General features: G+C 40.0%; 1 protein-coding gene across 1 annotated transcript; it reads right to left on the bottom strand.

Annotated features, from left to right (window-relative positions):
* Positions 1 to 2,371: 2,371 nt before the first annotated feature.
* LOC115815708 (syndecan-1-like) lies at positions 2,372 to 15,586 on the bottom strand. The gene is made up of 5 exons (XM_030778703.1): positions 15,432 to 15,586; positions 5,555 to 5,630; positions 4,589 to 5,364; positions 3,897 to 4,020; positions 2,372 to 3,482 (listed from the first exon to the last, which is right to left on the bottom strand). The coding sequence occupies exons 1-5, from the start codon at positions 15,495 to 15,497 to the stop codon at positions 3,316 to 3,318; spliced, it is 1,209 nt and encodes a 402-aa protein (XP_030634563.1). The 5' UTR covers positions 15,498 to 15,586; the 3' UTR covers positions 2,372 to 3,315.
* Positions 15,587 to 18,534: the final 2,948 nt, after the last annotated feature.

Raw genomic sequence — 18,534 nt, 5'->3', positions numbered from 1 at the left:
AAGTAATAGCCTTGCAATTACAGGACAGATTGGTTGCTTGTACAGCAATTTGAATGTAATTACAGTACAATGTTATTGCCCATTTTACAATGGAAATTTGCCATCAACAAAACAGGTCCTTTGTGTCAGCCGGTGTGCAGTGCCCCTGAAATGGTGTCGTGGTCCGGTACCTTTTTTCAAAGGCACGGCAGCATTGTCAAGAACCTCCATCAATTACTTCCCAGGACATAGCAAATTTCCAAATCATATCTTGGGCTCAAACCCAGAATACCCCCATTGTTTTCCTCTTCCGTTTTCCCTTTTTTTTTTTTTTTCTGGGATGGCAGCTGCGTATGGTGACATTTCCATGGCAGTTTGTGAGGGTGGGTGAAACAAAGCCCCTTCCAAAAAACAAGTGAATAATTTAGAAAATTTCTCAGATTTGTTCTGGATTTACTGTTGTGGTGGGCTTTCTCAGACACCCACTCAATACAGTCCTGGTAGAGACATCGAGTTCCCACAAAATCACTGTTTTGCAACTCCAACAGGTCTCTTTTTTTGTCAAGTATTAACATGTTGTACAGTCATTGTGAATCAGCCAGGCTAGCACACTCAACAGTGAATGACTCACTTTGTCATGACTACACCTTTAACCATGTATTTGGAATGGACTTAACATGGAAAAAAGGACAAGCTGGAAACACAGGAATATACAGCTGGAGCAAGGCTGACACAAGAAGTTCACCTTGACATTAAAACAGAGAGCCAAAAAGGAGATTACACAATGGCGATTTGCTTTTACATGCTTTAAAGGTTTACACCCAGGATTTACACTTTGTCTGTATGAGATGAGTCAAAGGTATTAGGGATATAATGACTGTTTATTAGGTGTGTTTGGGGCCTCTCATGTATCTCAAAGTACTACTGTTTGAAGAACAGTTTTAAAGACCCATCAAGGATTTATACCTCATCTTACAATAAATTCAGTCAGGACCTTTCTACCAAAAAAATTCAGTCAGCAACACTCAAAGTGGGTCTTGATACAGCAAACTTTTTAGACTCCTCTATATGCAACACTATGAGCTTGGTGCCTTGGTAACCAAACAAGTGGATGGTCTAAAGAGCAGGAGATTCAGTGTACCTGTACGATACAAAGAGTCACAGGGTTCTCCTTTTGCTGCAAAAGCCATGTCAGGCAGGGTCGGCTTACATCCTTTTAAGCAGGTGACCTTAGTACATGGCGTACAATGACTCAGACGCCTCTGCAGTGGTGAAAAAGGTTGCTTTTATTGAACATAGAAAAACAATGGCAGGTAATAAATAGAGATTTATACAAAAACAAAACAAAACATAAAACATGATTCTCCCTTGCACAGCAGCATTTACTAGGGCAACTCTGGAACTTTGGAGACCATGATGGAAAGACAAAAATATAGTCTTAAGAAAATCTCTGTGCCGAGGGCTGCTTGACGGGGACCTTTTATTCCCCAACAAAATACCTCCATAACAATCTACTCAGCCAGGCTGAGATTCGAATTTGAAGGGAACCTTAGGACCCTTCAAACAGTTCTTAAAAAAAAAAAAAAAAAAAAAAAAAAAAGAATGTAGAAAAAAAACACATTTAAAATGAAAAAAAAAAAGAACATTTGTAAAAGAAAACAAATGCTTTACAGTCCACTTGACACAGCCGTGGATTAAAGGGGCAGTTATTTATCATTGTACAGAACAAAACACATGTGCCAACTTTGGTGTAAGATACAGGCTGATGTTCAGAGATCCAGCATTTTGTTTTCCCTTTAGGACCCATTAAAGCTCAGAGTAGTTCTTATATATAGGAGCAATACCTATCCACACCACAAAACGGTGCTGAGGCGCGATGGTGAGTGAGAGTGCAGCATAACTACAAATATACAAGTCTACTGAAAATGTACTATTAACACTACTGATGGAATGTGTCTCGAGTTTCAAAAGTTTCAGAAAGAACTGTAGATCCAAAGTCTGAATTATCAAATGAAGATCAACACGCATCACATTTTGTGAGGCATGTGAAGCAGTAGACAGTTCACACCACAAATACAGACACAAACATACAACGACTATATCGGAATAAGGAAGACAGCCCATTAGTCTGGGCATTTACCTCCCACAAATACAGCCTTGAAGAGACAAATCAACAACAGAAATACTTATTTATACACACAGGCCTTCATAACAAACCTGTGCATATATACAGTAGCCATTTGCTTTATCAGTGAGGTTTAATTGAACCCACATCTAAATGTGTTCTACTGCTATCCAACACTGAACTACAAGGAGCTGAAATCACCACATGAGGTATAGCTCGACCTGCTCTCTTCACATTGGGTTAATGGTAATATTAATTCAGCCAGCGTCTAATATTGTTATGCTCCTGTGTTTCTGCTCTGCTGGTGTCTAACAGAACATTAGTGATCATGTTTTATGAATCATTATTTACATATTGATATTTGGCAAACTTATGACACCAAGTCTACATCGGTTGTCTGGTTGTCTCAACAGCATGTTTCATGGACAGTAAGCAAGCTAGCTGAAGATGAAATAAGGACATTGCTCATCTGCTCTCATGTGAGTTTCTGAATCAGGATAAAGATACACACAATAACAGAATACCATTAAAAACAACAAGCAAACAAACAAACAAACAAAAAAAACCAAACAAACCAAAACAAAGAGTTCTAGGAGTTGCATAGTCGTCATGTCCAATGGAGGTTAAGATTGGAACTTAACCTTTTGTCGATTATATGAATTCTAAGGGCTTACATACAAAAAATACAGAAGGTGCACTCCTTATCGCCAGGTTTACAAAATTATTATGGCCATTAGCTCAGTTACTATGGCAACACATCCTTTTACATTGTGATGCAAGAGGGTTGTTGACGATTGAGCTGTTGCGCTTGGAATTATGCACATTCTGTGACAGGCGTGCAGACTCTTTTTTTTCTTTTGAGGACATAAGGCACAGTAGTGAAAGAAGAAATGTTAGTCCACATCTGATGGGATTGCTTCAACTCCAGTGGAAGTCTTCACAAAGCTACGCACTCTGAAGATGAGAGTTTAGAGGACAATCCCATTCCAGAGCAATCCAGAAATAGCAAAACCAAAAGAAGATGAAATATCACCAAACATCCACTGAGCAACTGAGTTCCAAATTCCATCCTTATAGCGATGGCCAGTCCAGACCAAGTCAAGAAGAAGAGAAAGTAAAAGTCACTAAGCACTGCTTGTTAAAAGGAGAGGTTAAAGTGAAAATCAAGCAGGGTACTAGAGGCTGTTTGAACAGCGCTGAGCAAAAGTGCTTTAAGCCAGGAACTCCTCTTGTCTCTGGGGTTTCTGGTAGCCTCCGTTGGCAGGTTTGTGCTCGTCTAATGCGTAACTTCCTTCGTCCTTTTTCTTCATGCGATAGATCATGAGAGCCACCAGCATGACAGCAAATGCCAAGCCCACCACTCCACCAGCAATCACACCTGTAGGAAGGGAAGACATTTCTTTAGAATGATCTGAACACTTCATGGAACCATCTAGTCACAACTATGTGTCTTATGTTAAGACTTAACATAAAGACCCAAAGAACCAAGACATTTGATTCATTATAAATTCACCATTCAAAAAATGTGAATAAACCTTCCCATCAAACCATCTAAGTATCAGATGTGCAAAAGTCATGAATTTGAAATTCAGAGGTTGGAATAACAAGAAAAAAACACAGTCAGTATTCCGTGGAAAACACAGCTTGCTTAAACCTGGCTTTAATAAACCTTGGTAATATGAATTCACATACAAATCACACTGAAAAACTACCATGACTAAATACGCTGTCATTTTCACAGACATGAAATGGTGTATTGGACAATAAGCGACTGTCTGACACTAAAACCTACCTGCCAGGACTTCTTTCCTTTCCATTAAGTTCTGGTTCTCAGCTGCGCCCTCGCGAGGAAACTCTTCTGGCAGAGGCTTCTCCTCCGAGGGTTTGATATCTTCGAACTGAAAGTCCTCGTCATCCTGAAAGAAAATATATAGTGTCATCAAATACACAACACATGAATTGACTGCATTTTGTTCCATTTTAAAGCAAATATGTTATCCCTCCCCCTCCCTCCCATTCACATTGCTTAGGGCTGGGGGGGTGGGATACCAAATATAAAGTTGGACTTCATTTATTTTGTAATACATAAAGACAACAAAGTGTGTCTCTTGAGCCCTAATGCCTGAACTTTAATTTAACATTCAGTATGCATATTATTTTAGTAAAAAACATATGCCTGCTTTTAAGGCACAGACAGATTGGGATAATAATGCAATCTATATTTCAACATATGAGACTATTCATGTGAAAATTAACAAGTGTGTAGTACAATATATATATATATATATATATATATATATATATACTCTTATTGCATTAACTACCAGTGGAAAATTGCATGGATAGTTACACATACCAAACCACTGCCCAGTATTAAATGTTTTGCTGCAAATGAATGTACCAATACACTTTATGTGAATGAAACAGAGGCTTAGTTGGAGATCACTTATATTTAACATGCACAGCTATTAGGTTGCTTCTTACCGGCTTTACTGCATTAATCTTGATCCTAGTTTCTGGAATGATTACATCCAACCCAGGTCCTTGGGGCTCTTCGGTGGTCTGAGCTATAAATGATAGGTCTTCACCATCTCCTGACTCTTCTTCTTCTTCTTCCTGAACTGGGTCAACCACTGTGCTGACGGTCATCTGAGGACGAAGAGTTGTCTCCATGTCAGCAATGTCGACAACTTCAACTGGAACAGTGGTCCCATCCTCCTCTTCCACCATAACAACCGCAGGGGTGGTCTGTCGTTCCTCCTCCTCTTCCTCCTCCTCTTCCTCCGCCACCACCACTGAAGGCGTTGTGGGTTCTTCAGGTGGAGTCACAGTCCACATCTCACTCCCCACAACAGAAGTGGCAGAAGTGGAGGTAGTGTCTTCTATGACCATCACAGGTGGGACCTCCTCCTCCTCCTCTGGGGAAACGGTGGTCTCTTCCACACCTTCAGGGATCAAAGCTGTGGTTTCCAGATCTCCGAGCTCAGTGAGAGGGATATGAGGAGGCATGGTGGTGGGAGAAGGCTGAGCATCAGATTTGGCTGTGGTCATTTTTACTACTGGAGTGGTATTGACTGGGTCTGGTATTTTGTCATTTGATCCCAAGATGCTAGTTGAATGTAGCTCAACCGTGGTCTTCTCTGGACCCCTGACAGGAGCGTCTGTTACCCATGCTGTTTCAGTGACATTGGAAGCTGGAAGTGTGATCTTGGTACTCCACGAAACTTCAGGGATATTTAATTCTGTGACACCTACAGAACCTGCACAAGGTCAGAAAAAAACAGTTAGATAAGTCCACCTCAGCTATACCATCAAATGCAATATCATATGTGACACAGTCTTAGTTGCCCTCCAAAAAACTCTTCACGCTGAATAGTTTTTTGGAGGGCAACTAAGACTATTTTCCTGGATGAGTCAAATAAAAATCCAGAAGAATTTGGCTGTTTTTACCTTCCTCCCCTGAGCCCGAGAACTCCAGATCATCTCCTGATGAATCCTGATCCTCTGGAGGACTGGAAATGTGCTGCTAAAAAAGAGTAAGAGAGAGAGAGACATTTGATGAGTTATTTTTTTCATGTGAAGGCTGTCCATGGCTTTCATCAGTTTCATCCAAATGCTCTGGGTCAGTTTGCACTGACCACATAGTCTTTTGCCTCTAGTCTCTATAGTTAGCCCTATATGAGTCACTGGTCTCTTGACCCCTAGTCTCTAGCGCCAAACGTGAAACAACACTGGACTGTATGGAGCCGACTGAGTAAGGATGGTGCATAGCAGAAGTGAGTTTCATCTTTCTGCTGAGGGGTTTCTAGCTTTAGTGGCATATCAGGTGTACATTACTGTGTCTGAGATGCAACAAACAATAATTAAAAGAATCAAAACATAACTTAAAACAACATTCCACCACAGAAACTTTAACCATTTGCTTGGTTTGAACAATTTTCTCTGTTGAAGCTCCTGGAGATTATTTACATTAAGCGTTTCCATGGGATAACAGGAGTGATGTGAAAGAAGGAACGATTCAGTAACTAACATGAGAACACGAAGGCCACTGATAAGCAGGGTTGCGTGCAACGGGTTGGTAAACTCAACAGACATTTCACCCAAACAAGGGCTCTCAGTGCAGGCTCTTGACTCAGTGCTAAAGAAGCTACAATAAGATGACGAATCATATTTGGACAGCATGAACAGGTGAAAACCCCGAAAACAATAGAGTAAATGGCTGGGAACCTCCGCATGAATTTTTGTTGCTCAGTAGAGGGTGTGGATTCAAATTAAAGTGACTCATACAAGGAAATCAAATGTGCGAGTTAATTGACCTCTATCTGATTCATAACTGACAAACCAGAACTTCACAGTCAGTGATTCAGCAAACATTCCCTTTGCAAATCTGTGTGAAAATAGTTAGAAAGATATTCAACGAAAGTTTTTAATCTTTCCCATTAGACTAATACCCAGAAATCTCTGTTTAACTTAAGTTTAATGTTTTTCTACCATAAAACCAATAGAAATAGGAAAATCGCTCTGTAAGGGAAAGTATTTCCTTCGACCGCAGCAACAATCAGCAGTGTTTCAGTGGAGCTCCCAGCATGAGCATAAAGCTGAATCAACCCCCCTCGTTAAATCTCACAGAGCTTTTTAAACACGCTGTAACTGTATCAGCTAGAGAATGGTAACTGGCCATTTAAGTCTGAAAGATTACGATTTTTGCCAATGTAATGAAGTCACGACAAATTTATCATGCAACAATCATGAAATTTATGTTATTGAAAGATGTTTGGTGATTGTTTGACATCAGAAAGTGATTTAGGTCATGAATTTCTTTCAGTAAGTGATTATTTTGGCTGACAAAATCCAGTAGATCTGGCCGACAGAACCCTGTATCCATGCTATTTTTGGGGCTCTCTTTCACTCTGCTCATTCATTATCCTCACACTCCAAGTTACTCAATAATGTTAGTTCTCCTGCTCTTCGTTGTTTCTCATTGCGTAACTCTCATAATGTAAGGAGTCAGAGGAGGAGTGGGTGTCTTATCAGGTGTCATGCACACGCTTTCTGTGGTCAGGTCTTAACGTTCTCAGACACTGAGAGCGTATGGGAGTTTCAGTCAGTCTCTTGGCAACAGCAATCGGCCTCATTACACCAAGGGGTATCGCTTTTCACGACGTTTCAGCCCGACAGCCAATCACAATGGAGCTCGGTGTGCCTGTGTCCGATTACAGCTCGAAAAATGCTCACAGCTTGACTTGGGAGCCCAGTTCCACAGAATAAAAAAAAAATCATTAATACATTAAAAAACAGATCTCTGCCCCATTCTAAGGAAATCTCAAAAGGGTGCCCCTTTCAAGTTCCATTAAAATGTGCCCAGAGACCATGCAGCTACTTGGTGGGGGATGTCAACAGTGCGGGCTCTACAGCTGTTTAGATCAATGGGAATTTTGAAAGACTTCTACAAAGAAATGAAAAGGCAATACTTGGAGCGATGTCACGATGGGATGTTTTTGTGTGACTTATTTTGAGAATGTTCTGGGCATATGCCCATCACTGGCCTTGAGCAACATTGCTGACTCTGTGTTTAACATACTTTTTCTGACTTCCGACCATTTGGAATAGGTTCATTAAACAACATGATTTCAGGAATACTTTGAAACAAACAAAACAGACAAATATTCACAAATAACAACATAGCTGAATCAAACCTTACATAAGCTCATGAATATGTACAACTACAAAGAACAGTACTAACCTGAAGGCGGTCAACTGACCAAAGCATTAAAAATAAGATATTTTACATTAGTACAACTTCTACTCCTCACCCACCCAAAAATGATTAAGGTACGAATTGTATAATAGCACAGATGGCCCCATAAAAACCAGGGAAATGTGAAACCACTGAGTCTCTTTGAACATATGACAGCACTAATTCAATGTATTTATTGAAGTTCAGAGGAGCAATAGGAAGGCCAAGGAAGCATAAAAATAGCCCAGAGGGATTGGAGGCGTATGTCCTGAACAGTCACAAATATGTGTGATATCCCACCTACGCTCCCCCCTCCGGCTCAGTAAACTGGGCTTGGTCAAAGGAAGAAAAAAAAAAAAAGGATTTGCATGAACGGCTGATTTCCTGCCATTAGAAATGTCTCCAAGCCCTGCCGGTTGATTCCTGCAAACCATTTTCCTCAGTTCTACCGTCCCAGTTTACACACATACGGTAACCTTAGAAACTGCTTTAGATTAATGTTCCTGGCAATAAGGACACAAGGCAAGTCCCAGAGATCAGAGATAAGAGCGATTTCCCCTCGTGTAGAGAGTCAAGGTCAATCTTTTCCTGCTAAGAGTAAGAGAAAGAGAAAGAGTAAAAAGCCCTTGAAATACCAAAGTGGACATGATCACAGGAGCCGATACTGAGATGGATTAAGCTGAATTCCTATAGATAAAAGGTCTGTGCTCATTTACAAAAAAAAAAAAAAAAAAAAAATCAAAGAGCTGAGGCCTATGGCCGGATTTTGGGCAGAACCCCCCTGTGGGTGCCTGTCCCCACGTCTGGAAGCCCTCAGCTGACACGTCCGGCAGGAAGGTGTTATCTCTCTCTGCTCGCTGCATTCAGTATCACTTTAATCCCCTCTCCCTTTCAGCGACGGACCCATTTTATAAACAAGTCTCTCTCAGGCCGAGGCATCTGAGCTTTCCCGGCCTTGGTTTACATTCAAACACGCTGTTCCTCATACAGTTTGTTCCTCTTCCTTTACTCGTTCAAATTTTACATAATCTGCCACGACTTCAAAACTGCAGTGTCTACAAAGTTTATGTCACACACCCTCTACCATCTACTATCTCCTAAACTCAAATAAAACTACTACCCCTGGCTTTAATAACACTGTTATCAAAGAAAAGAGTACATCCGAAACCTATACATGTTCAACTTCTAGGTGATAGATATCTTGGGTTTCCTGGGCCCCCTTCTTTCTACTCTTTCCCTTTTGTCCTAAACAACACCCTGCTGCAGCCACGGACCCCTCCATCAAAGAGTTCTTAGAGACTGGCACCTCTGGAATGTGGTCTTATCCAGAGGGGGATTCAGGTTGTATTGGATATGCTGACAGAATGCTGTCATCAGCCGGCAAGGTTAACACACACTGTTAAGTATGGTATGTAGCTAGAGATCATGAGGAGAGCGAGAGAAAGAGAAACAATGAAAGAAACAAGGAAACAAAGGTGTGAACAAAACCATACGGAGAAACACTTTACATAAATATGGACCACGGACTCTGCGAGTTAAGGAAAATTTAGTCCCATTCTACGCTAGGCACACTTATTCGGGAATATTTCAGCAAACATGTGCTAAAACTGAGATATGATCCAACACATGTGCATATGAGTTTTAACAGAGAAACGAGAGTATGCAGTCACATAAGCAAGATGTGACCAAGCTAAGTGCCAAGATGAGTCAGCAGAAACAAGGAGTACTCACAGCTATCTGAGGGGTTAGAGGATATGTGCCAAATACCTTCATAAAAGATGGAACACCACGCTCATCATCAGCACACAACCTGAACACCTCCTCCTTGGACCGAATGTGTCCGCTCATCTTACACACATACGCACACACGCGCACACACACGCACACACAAATACACAGATGCACAAACACACATACACCCACACTTGCACGCGTTCACAAACACAAACGCAAGCATACATACATTAACGTGCACGCTGTTATGCAATCTAAGGTTGTGCGATTTGTAACATACTAACTACACCCAGGTCCTCTCAAGGCCTTTGAACACTCTGTTAGTTACGGTGATTGTTAGGGCATCAACCTTCAACACCGTATATTGTTCAGAGGTAATGTTCAGTGTCATTCTCATTCTTTGATCTGATTGTGGCTACAACCGCACACAAGTCTCTTTGTGATTAGCAAACACAAACACAAGCTGATGTGGTTTGCTAAAAGGCAGTCGGCACTAAATCAAAGCTTGTTGACAGAGTTGGCCAACACCTGAAACCCAGGTAAGAAAATGGCAACTAGATACCAAACCTTTCTTAAATGTGCCTCTATCAGAAAAGCAACATTGTTGGGTTGCCCTTGAGTGGAAGGATAGTAAAATTCTCCACGAGGTTGCTGGGTTTAACAGACATGAAAATGGGCCTAACAAGGTGGCGAGCAGTGAAACAAAGACAAAGGACCAACTTAATTATGCTGGCAGAGCATAATTCTACATGCCGTCTAAGAAACTAAAATTATACCAAGGTCAAAAGACAAGGTGACGGATAAGAGATAACTCTGTATAGTGTTTGTAGTGTGTGTGTGTGTGCGTGCGTGCGTGCATGTGGTTAATAAAAAGGAGAAACGGTGTGATGTAATGCCCTCATTGTAGAAGTATGGAACATTGACTCCCAGAGTTTCTGTTGGATAAAAAAAAACAAAAAAACAAACATCTTACACCTTAAACTGTCAAATGCATCAGATGATTGACTATTCTGTTTCAATACAGTGAATGGTTCCTTTGAAGTGTGATGCATGCTAAGGCATGTCAATGATTTACTGTAGACAGTATTTTTTCCACAATACTGAGGTCTGAGGGATGACAGAATGTAAGGATAGAATGAGAAAAAAGAAAGGTGTGGATAAAGATGAACAGATAAACTTGCTAATCAGTACAGGTAGTGAGTACAGGTTCCACTCCACTCCGGTTAATCCAAACAGATAGGAATGCGCACAAAAGCTTTTATTTGTGAGTGTATCTACTGTTATGTATACTGTGTATTGTTACATTTGATGTGACGAAAACAATACAGAATTTTACCCTCTATATCAAAAAATAAATAAATAAATAGCTCCAAGGTCCAACTTAGTGCCAAAATTCACAAAACACACAGGGCACATAGTATGTGAATACAGACAAAAAAAGAGACCATTTTCATGCATGAAAAACATCAAAATTAAGTCATGGAACTGCTAATGGCACTGCTATGTCCAAACCTTTTGTGAGAACAGAAGAACAGTCCTATGCAGATAATCAAATACCTGACTTCTCTAATCAGTGTTGTTAAGCTTCGCTTGAAGGAATGAAAAAAAAAAATATATGGTTGACCCACCAGCTGAAGCAGTTTTTTTGGGCCAAAGAAAACTTGTAGCCTAAACTTGCTAGGTGAGAAACCTTGGTTTTACATACAAGGAAACTGCTGCAAAAAGCAAGAACATCACAACCAATAAATCAAACGGATCTGTCACAGAGTCATCTTGCAGTCACGGCTTTGGATTCTGCTGATTTATGATATGGATCAGTCAACATAGTTTTCAGATGGCCTCAATTCAGACAAGAATTTTCACAGAGACTAATTTGCCTCTATTGGAAAGAACCTATAGGTCTACAAGGTGCCAGCCCCAAGCGTCTGCTCCCAGCATGAGGCCTATATACTACTGTCCCTCCTGCAAGCCCCTATTAGGCATTTTCGGACCGTAGGAACTTTGTCATAGTTCTTAGAACTGCTGGAGGAAGTACTCCCTTTTTTGTGTGTCCACGCTGCAGGAACTGAGGATGATTATAGTTCTTGGAACCTTTGGACTTTCTTAGCACCTACTTCAGGGTAGGTACTCTCCCAGCAAAAAAGGAACCATGAGTGGCACAAGTGTACAGTCATTGGTCCAGACGTAAGTGCACGATTGCAACCGGCATTTTGAAAAGTCAATGTGCAACATTAGCCATGTAAACAACAGCTCTTAGCAAAAACACGGATGAATGGACTGACAGTCCAGGCTTTATTGGGCCTATATGTGACGGAGGACATACAATGCAATTTTAATGTGTCTAAGCGAAGCATAAAAATCTTCGCTAGCATTTGTTCTCAACTTGCTACGTTAGGCATCCACCACACCTGATTTCAAAACAAGCAAGTGGTATGGCATACGTATGCCCAGCTTATGTCACTTCAGCGTTCCTACTGGCTGTGCAAATGCAAACAGAAAAAAGCTTGTGTAGCTCTTGGGAGAGTTCCCCAGTGGGTAGTTCAATGAGTCCCTAGAACTGTTTGGTCCAAAAGCACCTATTCTGAGCCAATGGCCCACCTGTGAAGCTAACTCAACCTGACTGTGGAACCAACATCAACCTATCTTTTATAGCCACATCATAATCTCAGTTTTAACTATACTAAAGCTAATCATTCTAAGCCATTATACAGTTTGTCTTAAAGATAAACTTACTGATATGAACACTGCTTGGTTATCAAATTAATCTAAATTAATCAAATTAATAAAATTATCTCATACCATCTAGAACTCCCAGAACCTCTGTATATTAACTCTTTTAAACTGTAAAAAACATATATATACTGTAAATGATTTATAAGCCATTGAATCTAGCTACCCTGGACTCATTTCATTTTATACTTTAGTGTCTCTATTCTATGTGCTGACCAGAGGAGGATGGGCTCCCCCTGTTGAGTCACGGTTCCTCTGGGTTTCTTCCCCTATTTACTTTATTAAGGAGATTTTCCCTGCCACTGTCACCTTGGGCTTGCTCACTAAGGGGGTTCATGCTCTGATCTCTGTAAAGCTCCCTTGAGACAATTCTTTTACTATAAAAAGCACTATACAAATAAACTTGAACTTAAATCTGGTTTGACATGATTGGTGAATAAGATTAAGCAAATAACAAACAGCAGAGAAACTTTCAGCGCATTTTCATTAATGAAACCGATCATTCAATTTGATCAGTGGCTCAAACAAGCCAATGTAATTTCACTGCTGGGTTACGGTGTCATAGATCTTATCCAAATGTCCTAATAATCAAATGCTTATTAGCTTCTTTTTTTACTATTTTATTATGTTATATTCAGTGTGTATATATTCAGCTGTACCTAGAGAATACCCAAGATGGGTTCCTTTGAGAAGTACTATGAAAATGTATTTTGCTAGGCCTAGAGGAAACCCTGGACGTTGTTTTTTACAATATAGGCTCAGATCAAAAAACTTTTGGACAAAGCTATTAGTCTGTTGTGATCATAACCGAGCAACAACAGTTTAACACATGCAACATATTCCGAATTCAAAATATGACACTTTGTCAACAATTCAACACCCTCCTCAGGCTGTACATCTTTGACTTTACAAGTTAAGACTATGCTTTATATATTAGTTTACTAGTAGTTTATATATTATTACCAGAAGAGCTTCTTTCTTCCTCCCTCTCTCTCTTTCTCTCTCTCACACACACATAGAGAAATGCTAAATATAAGTCAGAGATTCACTGATTTTATAGATCATTTGTAATTTAATTCTTAGATATTACCTCAGCTGAAATAATGAGGAACATTCCTCTGGTTCCAAGTACCATCTGTATACTGGTCTCTACATTTTCCTCCTTAATCTGAGCATGCCTAAAGTCACAAGCTCAAGCAGTGATTTATGACTGGATACTGGTCATTAAGGAACTAGAGGGTGGAAAAACGATGCATTCCTTATTTAACCTTCACACTAACAGAGGTATGCAACCTTCAAACCAAATGGTTGTATGACCTCATCTTTCATAGACGTCTTTTCTCTTTCCACCATTTTTTTATAAAGGTTTTTTTTACTGACTTATGACACTTCAAAATCAAAAACAAGTTACACCAATTGACTCAACACCAAGGGGCCAAGAACACTGAGCATGAGAACAATAGCCTACAACCTGGACGTTGGTGAACAAAGGAGGACACAGGAGTGTTCTGTTTGCTTAATCTGTGTACACCTAATAGCACATTTACAATCTGGCACACTGCTGCACTGTCACAGCCTACACTATCACTGTACATGAAGGGATATAAGGCTCAGTAGCTTAGGAAACGGCTTGTAAAACAGGAGATATGAGTTAGTTCCTGTTTTCCAAAGCAAGCAAAGTACACCATATACCATCTGTCTGTTTTTAAATTAAAGAGTTAAGCTTTGATGGAATGGGATAGTTATTTTCATGAACACAGAAAGAATGTAATTATCCCTTAGTTTTAATTATAATAAGAGTTTCTCAAATGTTAAGATTTAAAGAGCATAACTAGTAGGATTTGACTTTGCTTCTATTAATAGAGCGTTTCCATTAAAAAAAAAAGAAACATTGCCATGTCTAGTCACATTCCCAAATACTGAGAATAGATTGCAAGAGTGGAAGCTATTTGCTTACAGTCTTAAACAGTTGATCATACACGCCAAGTCATCCAATCTATTTTAATTACTACAACACACTCCCACAGAGGGTTTCTATTGCACGGTTAAGGTATAACCATCAGTCAGTGCCCTGGAAGCTGCTAAAACTTTCCATTTCAGCATTCTTACATGTGAAGTCATCTATTCCCTTGTGTCTGAATACCTGTGGGGTAACAGCCATGCTGTCTCCTTACAACAGTTGCAAACAGAAACCTATTCATATTTCTCCTAAAATAAAACGTAGAATATATATTTTACATGGGTTTTGGTGTTTGTGAAGAAGAGATATAGTCAAAATGTATATATTAAAAATCATGGTGCAGGCGGTACATAGCTGTGGCATATGTCTGCCTGACACGAGGGTAATCAAGTAAGAACTGATTTGAAAGCCGTGCATGATACGGAGGTGTGCACTTTATGAATAAGACTGAAGAAATCTCACTGCACACTTCATGTATGAAAACGAAAAATATACAGAATGACGTGACACAGTATAACACAACTTAAGATCAAAACTAGCGTTAATAAAAAAAAACGCCTTGCTTATCTCAAAACAACTGAAACACGAGAAATGAATATGAAAGAGCAGTTGCACATAGTTTCTTAATCTCAGTAGTATCCACAAGGGCGAGATTTCATTAAAAAAAAACGTGCACATGGCTTTGAATAATAGTACCATAGTTCGCTCATCTTGTCATGTCGATATTGATCAAGTTGTGTGGTTTAGCGGCAGTAGGCTATATTGTTACCCGAATCTTAACTGAAACAAGGTCTGTTTAGAAGTCATGAGCATACACTGAGAAAATGTTCGAATGATTATTCAGTTTTAATGTGGGAAGTACGGGTTAAATTCGCTAAGATCAAAACAGTTCTTTGAATAAAAACGACTGACCAACTTTCTCAGTATCACACGCTAGCGATGTCTCTATCTGTGCACACAACTAAAAACACTTTTTCTCTGATGCAAAGAACAACGTCAACTGATACTGAATTTCTGATAAAAGAACATAAACTCAAACCATGTGACGACATACTGACTTCTGGCAGAAACGCGCGTTGAGCGGACATTTTCACCATCAGCCTTTCATGCATTTTTTTTCAAATCTTAGTCTAAAAGCTTTGATAATTATCAGACGGTACACTTACGGAGTGAGCAACAGGTATCCACAAACAGAGGAGGAGCACAAACACTGGTTTAGGTTGAATCCTCATTTTTTCTAGAGTTGTGCTATAATGTAACTTTAGTCTGCTCTCTGTTTAAGCAATTTATGAACTTTCGTGTAGAAGTAACTTTAATGTGCTTGTAGTCTTGCCAAATGGACGCTTGTACACTGCAACATCCGCCGTCGGTTGTTGCATATATATATAAACTCTTAGTTTTGAAGCCCCACCCACTCGCATTGCTGACGTAAGGGGTGTGGCCTACCAAAGGTGAGTCAATGAGATACGCCCCCAAACCAAATTTGGCTATAAAACAACATCCTGTAGACATTTGGTTTTACGATCAAAATAATGCATACTTACATATGCAGTAAAGTGGAGCGTTACATTCGATTCTGTTATTCCTATGAGTGGCTTATTCATTCATAAATCCATCGAAACTTGGTAGCCTACGGCTGTGACCAGCAGTTTTACCGATAACCTTAAAAAAATTGACTGTATACACAACGCGAAACAGAGCAAACTGCTCCCGCCCAGTTTTTGCCTATCCCCTATACCCCCATTACTCGCTTTCACAAAGCATAGTAAAACAAAAGTGATCAGTCTACCCTGCAAAGTTTGCATCCTAAAACAAATATCGTTTCTTATCTATCGACGTACTCTGTTGTTATATAATCTGTCACGTTCCAATGAACGATCCCAGCGAAATGTAAAATAATAATCGTGAGAAACGTCGTTACGTTCATTATTAGGCTCTGCACGATGTGAAAGACGGCAGGCTCTATCTCATGTTTTTTTTAAACAGAATACATTGAATCTATTCATAATGATGGTAACATGCACTGTAGTACAAATATTCAATATTTTAAGATTTTATTGTAGGTGTAAGGTAAAAGGTTATGAGAGCAAGATCGCTAAAAATTCAGTGCGTCATTCATAATCAGACAACACTCATCTGCATGTAAAAATGATGTGTGACACGTCCAGACAATGACAACACACTTTAGTTTTAGAGGATGTGTCTGTCCGCCAGCTGTGGCTGTGGATGTTAGATCTTTAGCTGATGTTCACAGAGGCTGCAGTGTCTGACGCATGTCTCTCTTCTCTGTGAGAGACACTCGTATCTGGTTCATGTGGTTTATTTCATGATCCGCTAAAGATAATTTCAAAGCATATTTTATCTACCCGTTTTGCAATATGAAACATATTCTGAACCTATGAAATGGCAAAATAAGAGAAAACACGTTGCTCAAGCATAATCTTTACACTTGAGAGAAAAAACACAGTAATTGTTTCATCTGGAAACAGTACAAGTCTTACATATCTCATTTTATAATGTTTACTCGATAGATATGTGGAGGTTAGTTCCATCATCTAAAAGCAAGATAAATAGAACCCCTCATTACCTAGCAACCATCAAAGCAGAACTGATATTCTTGTTATTTAAACTGCCAGAAATTTGATCCCTGAGTACTGTCAACAGAAGTAAAACAAAAATATCCCCTGAACCCCAAAGGATAAGAGTTAGGTTCAGTGGGAGTGTGACCGCTTGACTGTGTGTCATAGAGTACACTGTTGGAGCAAGCTAACCATATTTTTTATTTTTTTATTTAATTTTTTATGGTTACACAATTATGTTGTTATACTCATCTGACACTGTAAAGAGGAAAGAAAAAACACTGGAACTGAAGCTAAGTCAATGTCTCAGTTGTTTTTTGGCAGCCCACAATTGGATTTATGATAGGATGCAGAATTTGATCACCTTTTGCCTGAGAAACATCATTTGTTTAACAGTGAATATACCCATGGATATGAGGCGAATGGGCCACGTTTCTATAAAATGATTTACAGGTGTAACTGTGTTGTATCTCATTCACATCATCTACGGTAAACTGCTGACATACCCGCAAAACTCATAACCTCTGGGAAAAAAAATCAAGACAAAGTTAAAAAAAAAAAATAAGGGAGAGCAGAATCTGAGTGAGCCACTCAGTACAGGCGTAATCACCACCTGACAGACGCATGACTAATGATAGTCGGTGCACGTTTCTTTGGGGCTGTGTGCTTTTCATTGGGCCTTGCAGTAGGAAATGATGATCACGCAGTAGGCAGAGTCATGGCATTTCCCAGAGAGCCAGACAGGGTCCCGGTGGCTTTCTCCTTTTGTGGTGAGTATGATTACACACTGCATCACTGCTTAAGGCATTCCGGGGCCCCGTTTGGGAGAGGCTGCTTACACACACATGTGGGACAGTTTGCAGGGCTGTCGGTGAAAATGTGGAGTTACTGCTGACTAAAACTGAGTGGGTTTGATGAGCTCATGCACTATTCTGTGGTATAAGCAAACAGAAACATAAGAGAAATGTTGAAGGTTAGGTAACACGCTGCATGGAGTGTGAGACAGTATGTTTGAATAGGTTTGATTTGGCTAAATGTTTGATTAAGTCATGAGAGACTCATTGTGGGAAGAAAATTGGCTCATTAAAATGAGGGCCCTCATCCCACTGAGGTTAGGTAAAATATGTCTGGAAAATTCACTTTAGAGCCCAATCTTTGGGTTTGAGGCTGTTGGTACAATGCCTCAGCTCCTCACGTGTACATTTTCACTTTTTTAGATTCAATTTGTTGTGTTTTATTAAAGAAGATTTATAATTTTCAACAGTTTACTCAAGACCAAGATTGAATGCTTGAAAACATGCCCAAACACGCACACACGTGCCCAAACACACACACCCATGCAGATACATGTACGCATGCACGCACGCACACACACACACACACACACACACACACACACACACACGCACAAGCCCTCTTATGTGTCATGTTGATGGGACAATGTGGCAAGGAGACATTCTTATTGCTTCTCGGTTCCTGTTGGTTCCTGCCATGTGGCTTTGGGTTTTTCATTCATAATGAGCTATCCCACACAAGCACAACTCACAGTAATTGGGACCAGCCGTCTACTGCTGAGAGGTCTGGACCTGCCTCCTGCCACACTAGCTTTACCCATTCAGAGTGTCACACAGATGGGGAAAATAGTTAGGAGTCATATATGGCCCTTTGAATGTTTAAACCTAAACTCAAA

Source organism: Chanos chanos, chromosome 1, assembly GCF_902362185.1.
Source record: "Chanos chanos chromosome 1, fChaCha1.1, whole genome shotgun sequence".
Classification (NCBI taxonomy): Eukaryota; Metazoa; Chordata; class Actinopteri; order Gonorynchiformes; family Chanidae; genus Chanos; species Chanos chanos.
Note: the sequence above shows the minus strand (reverse complement) of the source record. Positions and strands in the feature narration are given on the sequence as shown.

What these genes read in the sequence shown, in the direction of transcription:
- LOC115815708 (XM_030778703.1), bottom strand. Translation starts at nt 15,497, where the DNA reads ATGAGGATTCAACCTAAACCAGTGTTTGTGCTCCTCCTCTGTTTGTGG. An exon ending in CTCGGGCTCAGGGGAGGAAG is followed by an intron (nt 5,365 to 5,554) that starts GTAAAAACAGCC and finishes GACCTTGTGCAG; the next exon opens with GTTCTGTAGGTGTCACAGAA. An exon ending in AAGGAAAGAAGTCCTGGCAG is followed by an intron (nt 3,483 to 3,896) that starts GTAGGTTTTAGT and finishes CCCTTCCTACAG; the next exon opens with GTGTGATTGCTGGTGGAGTG.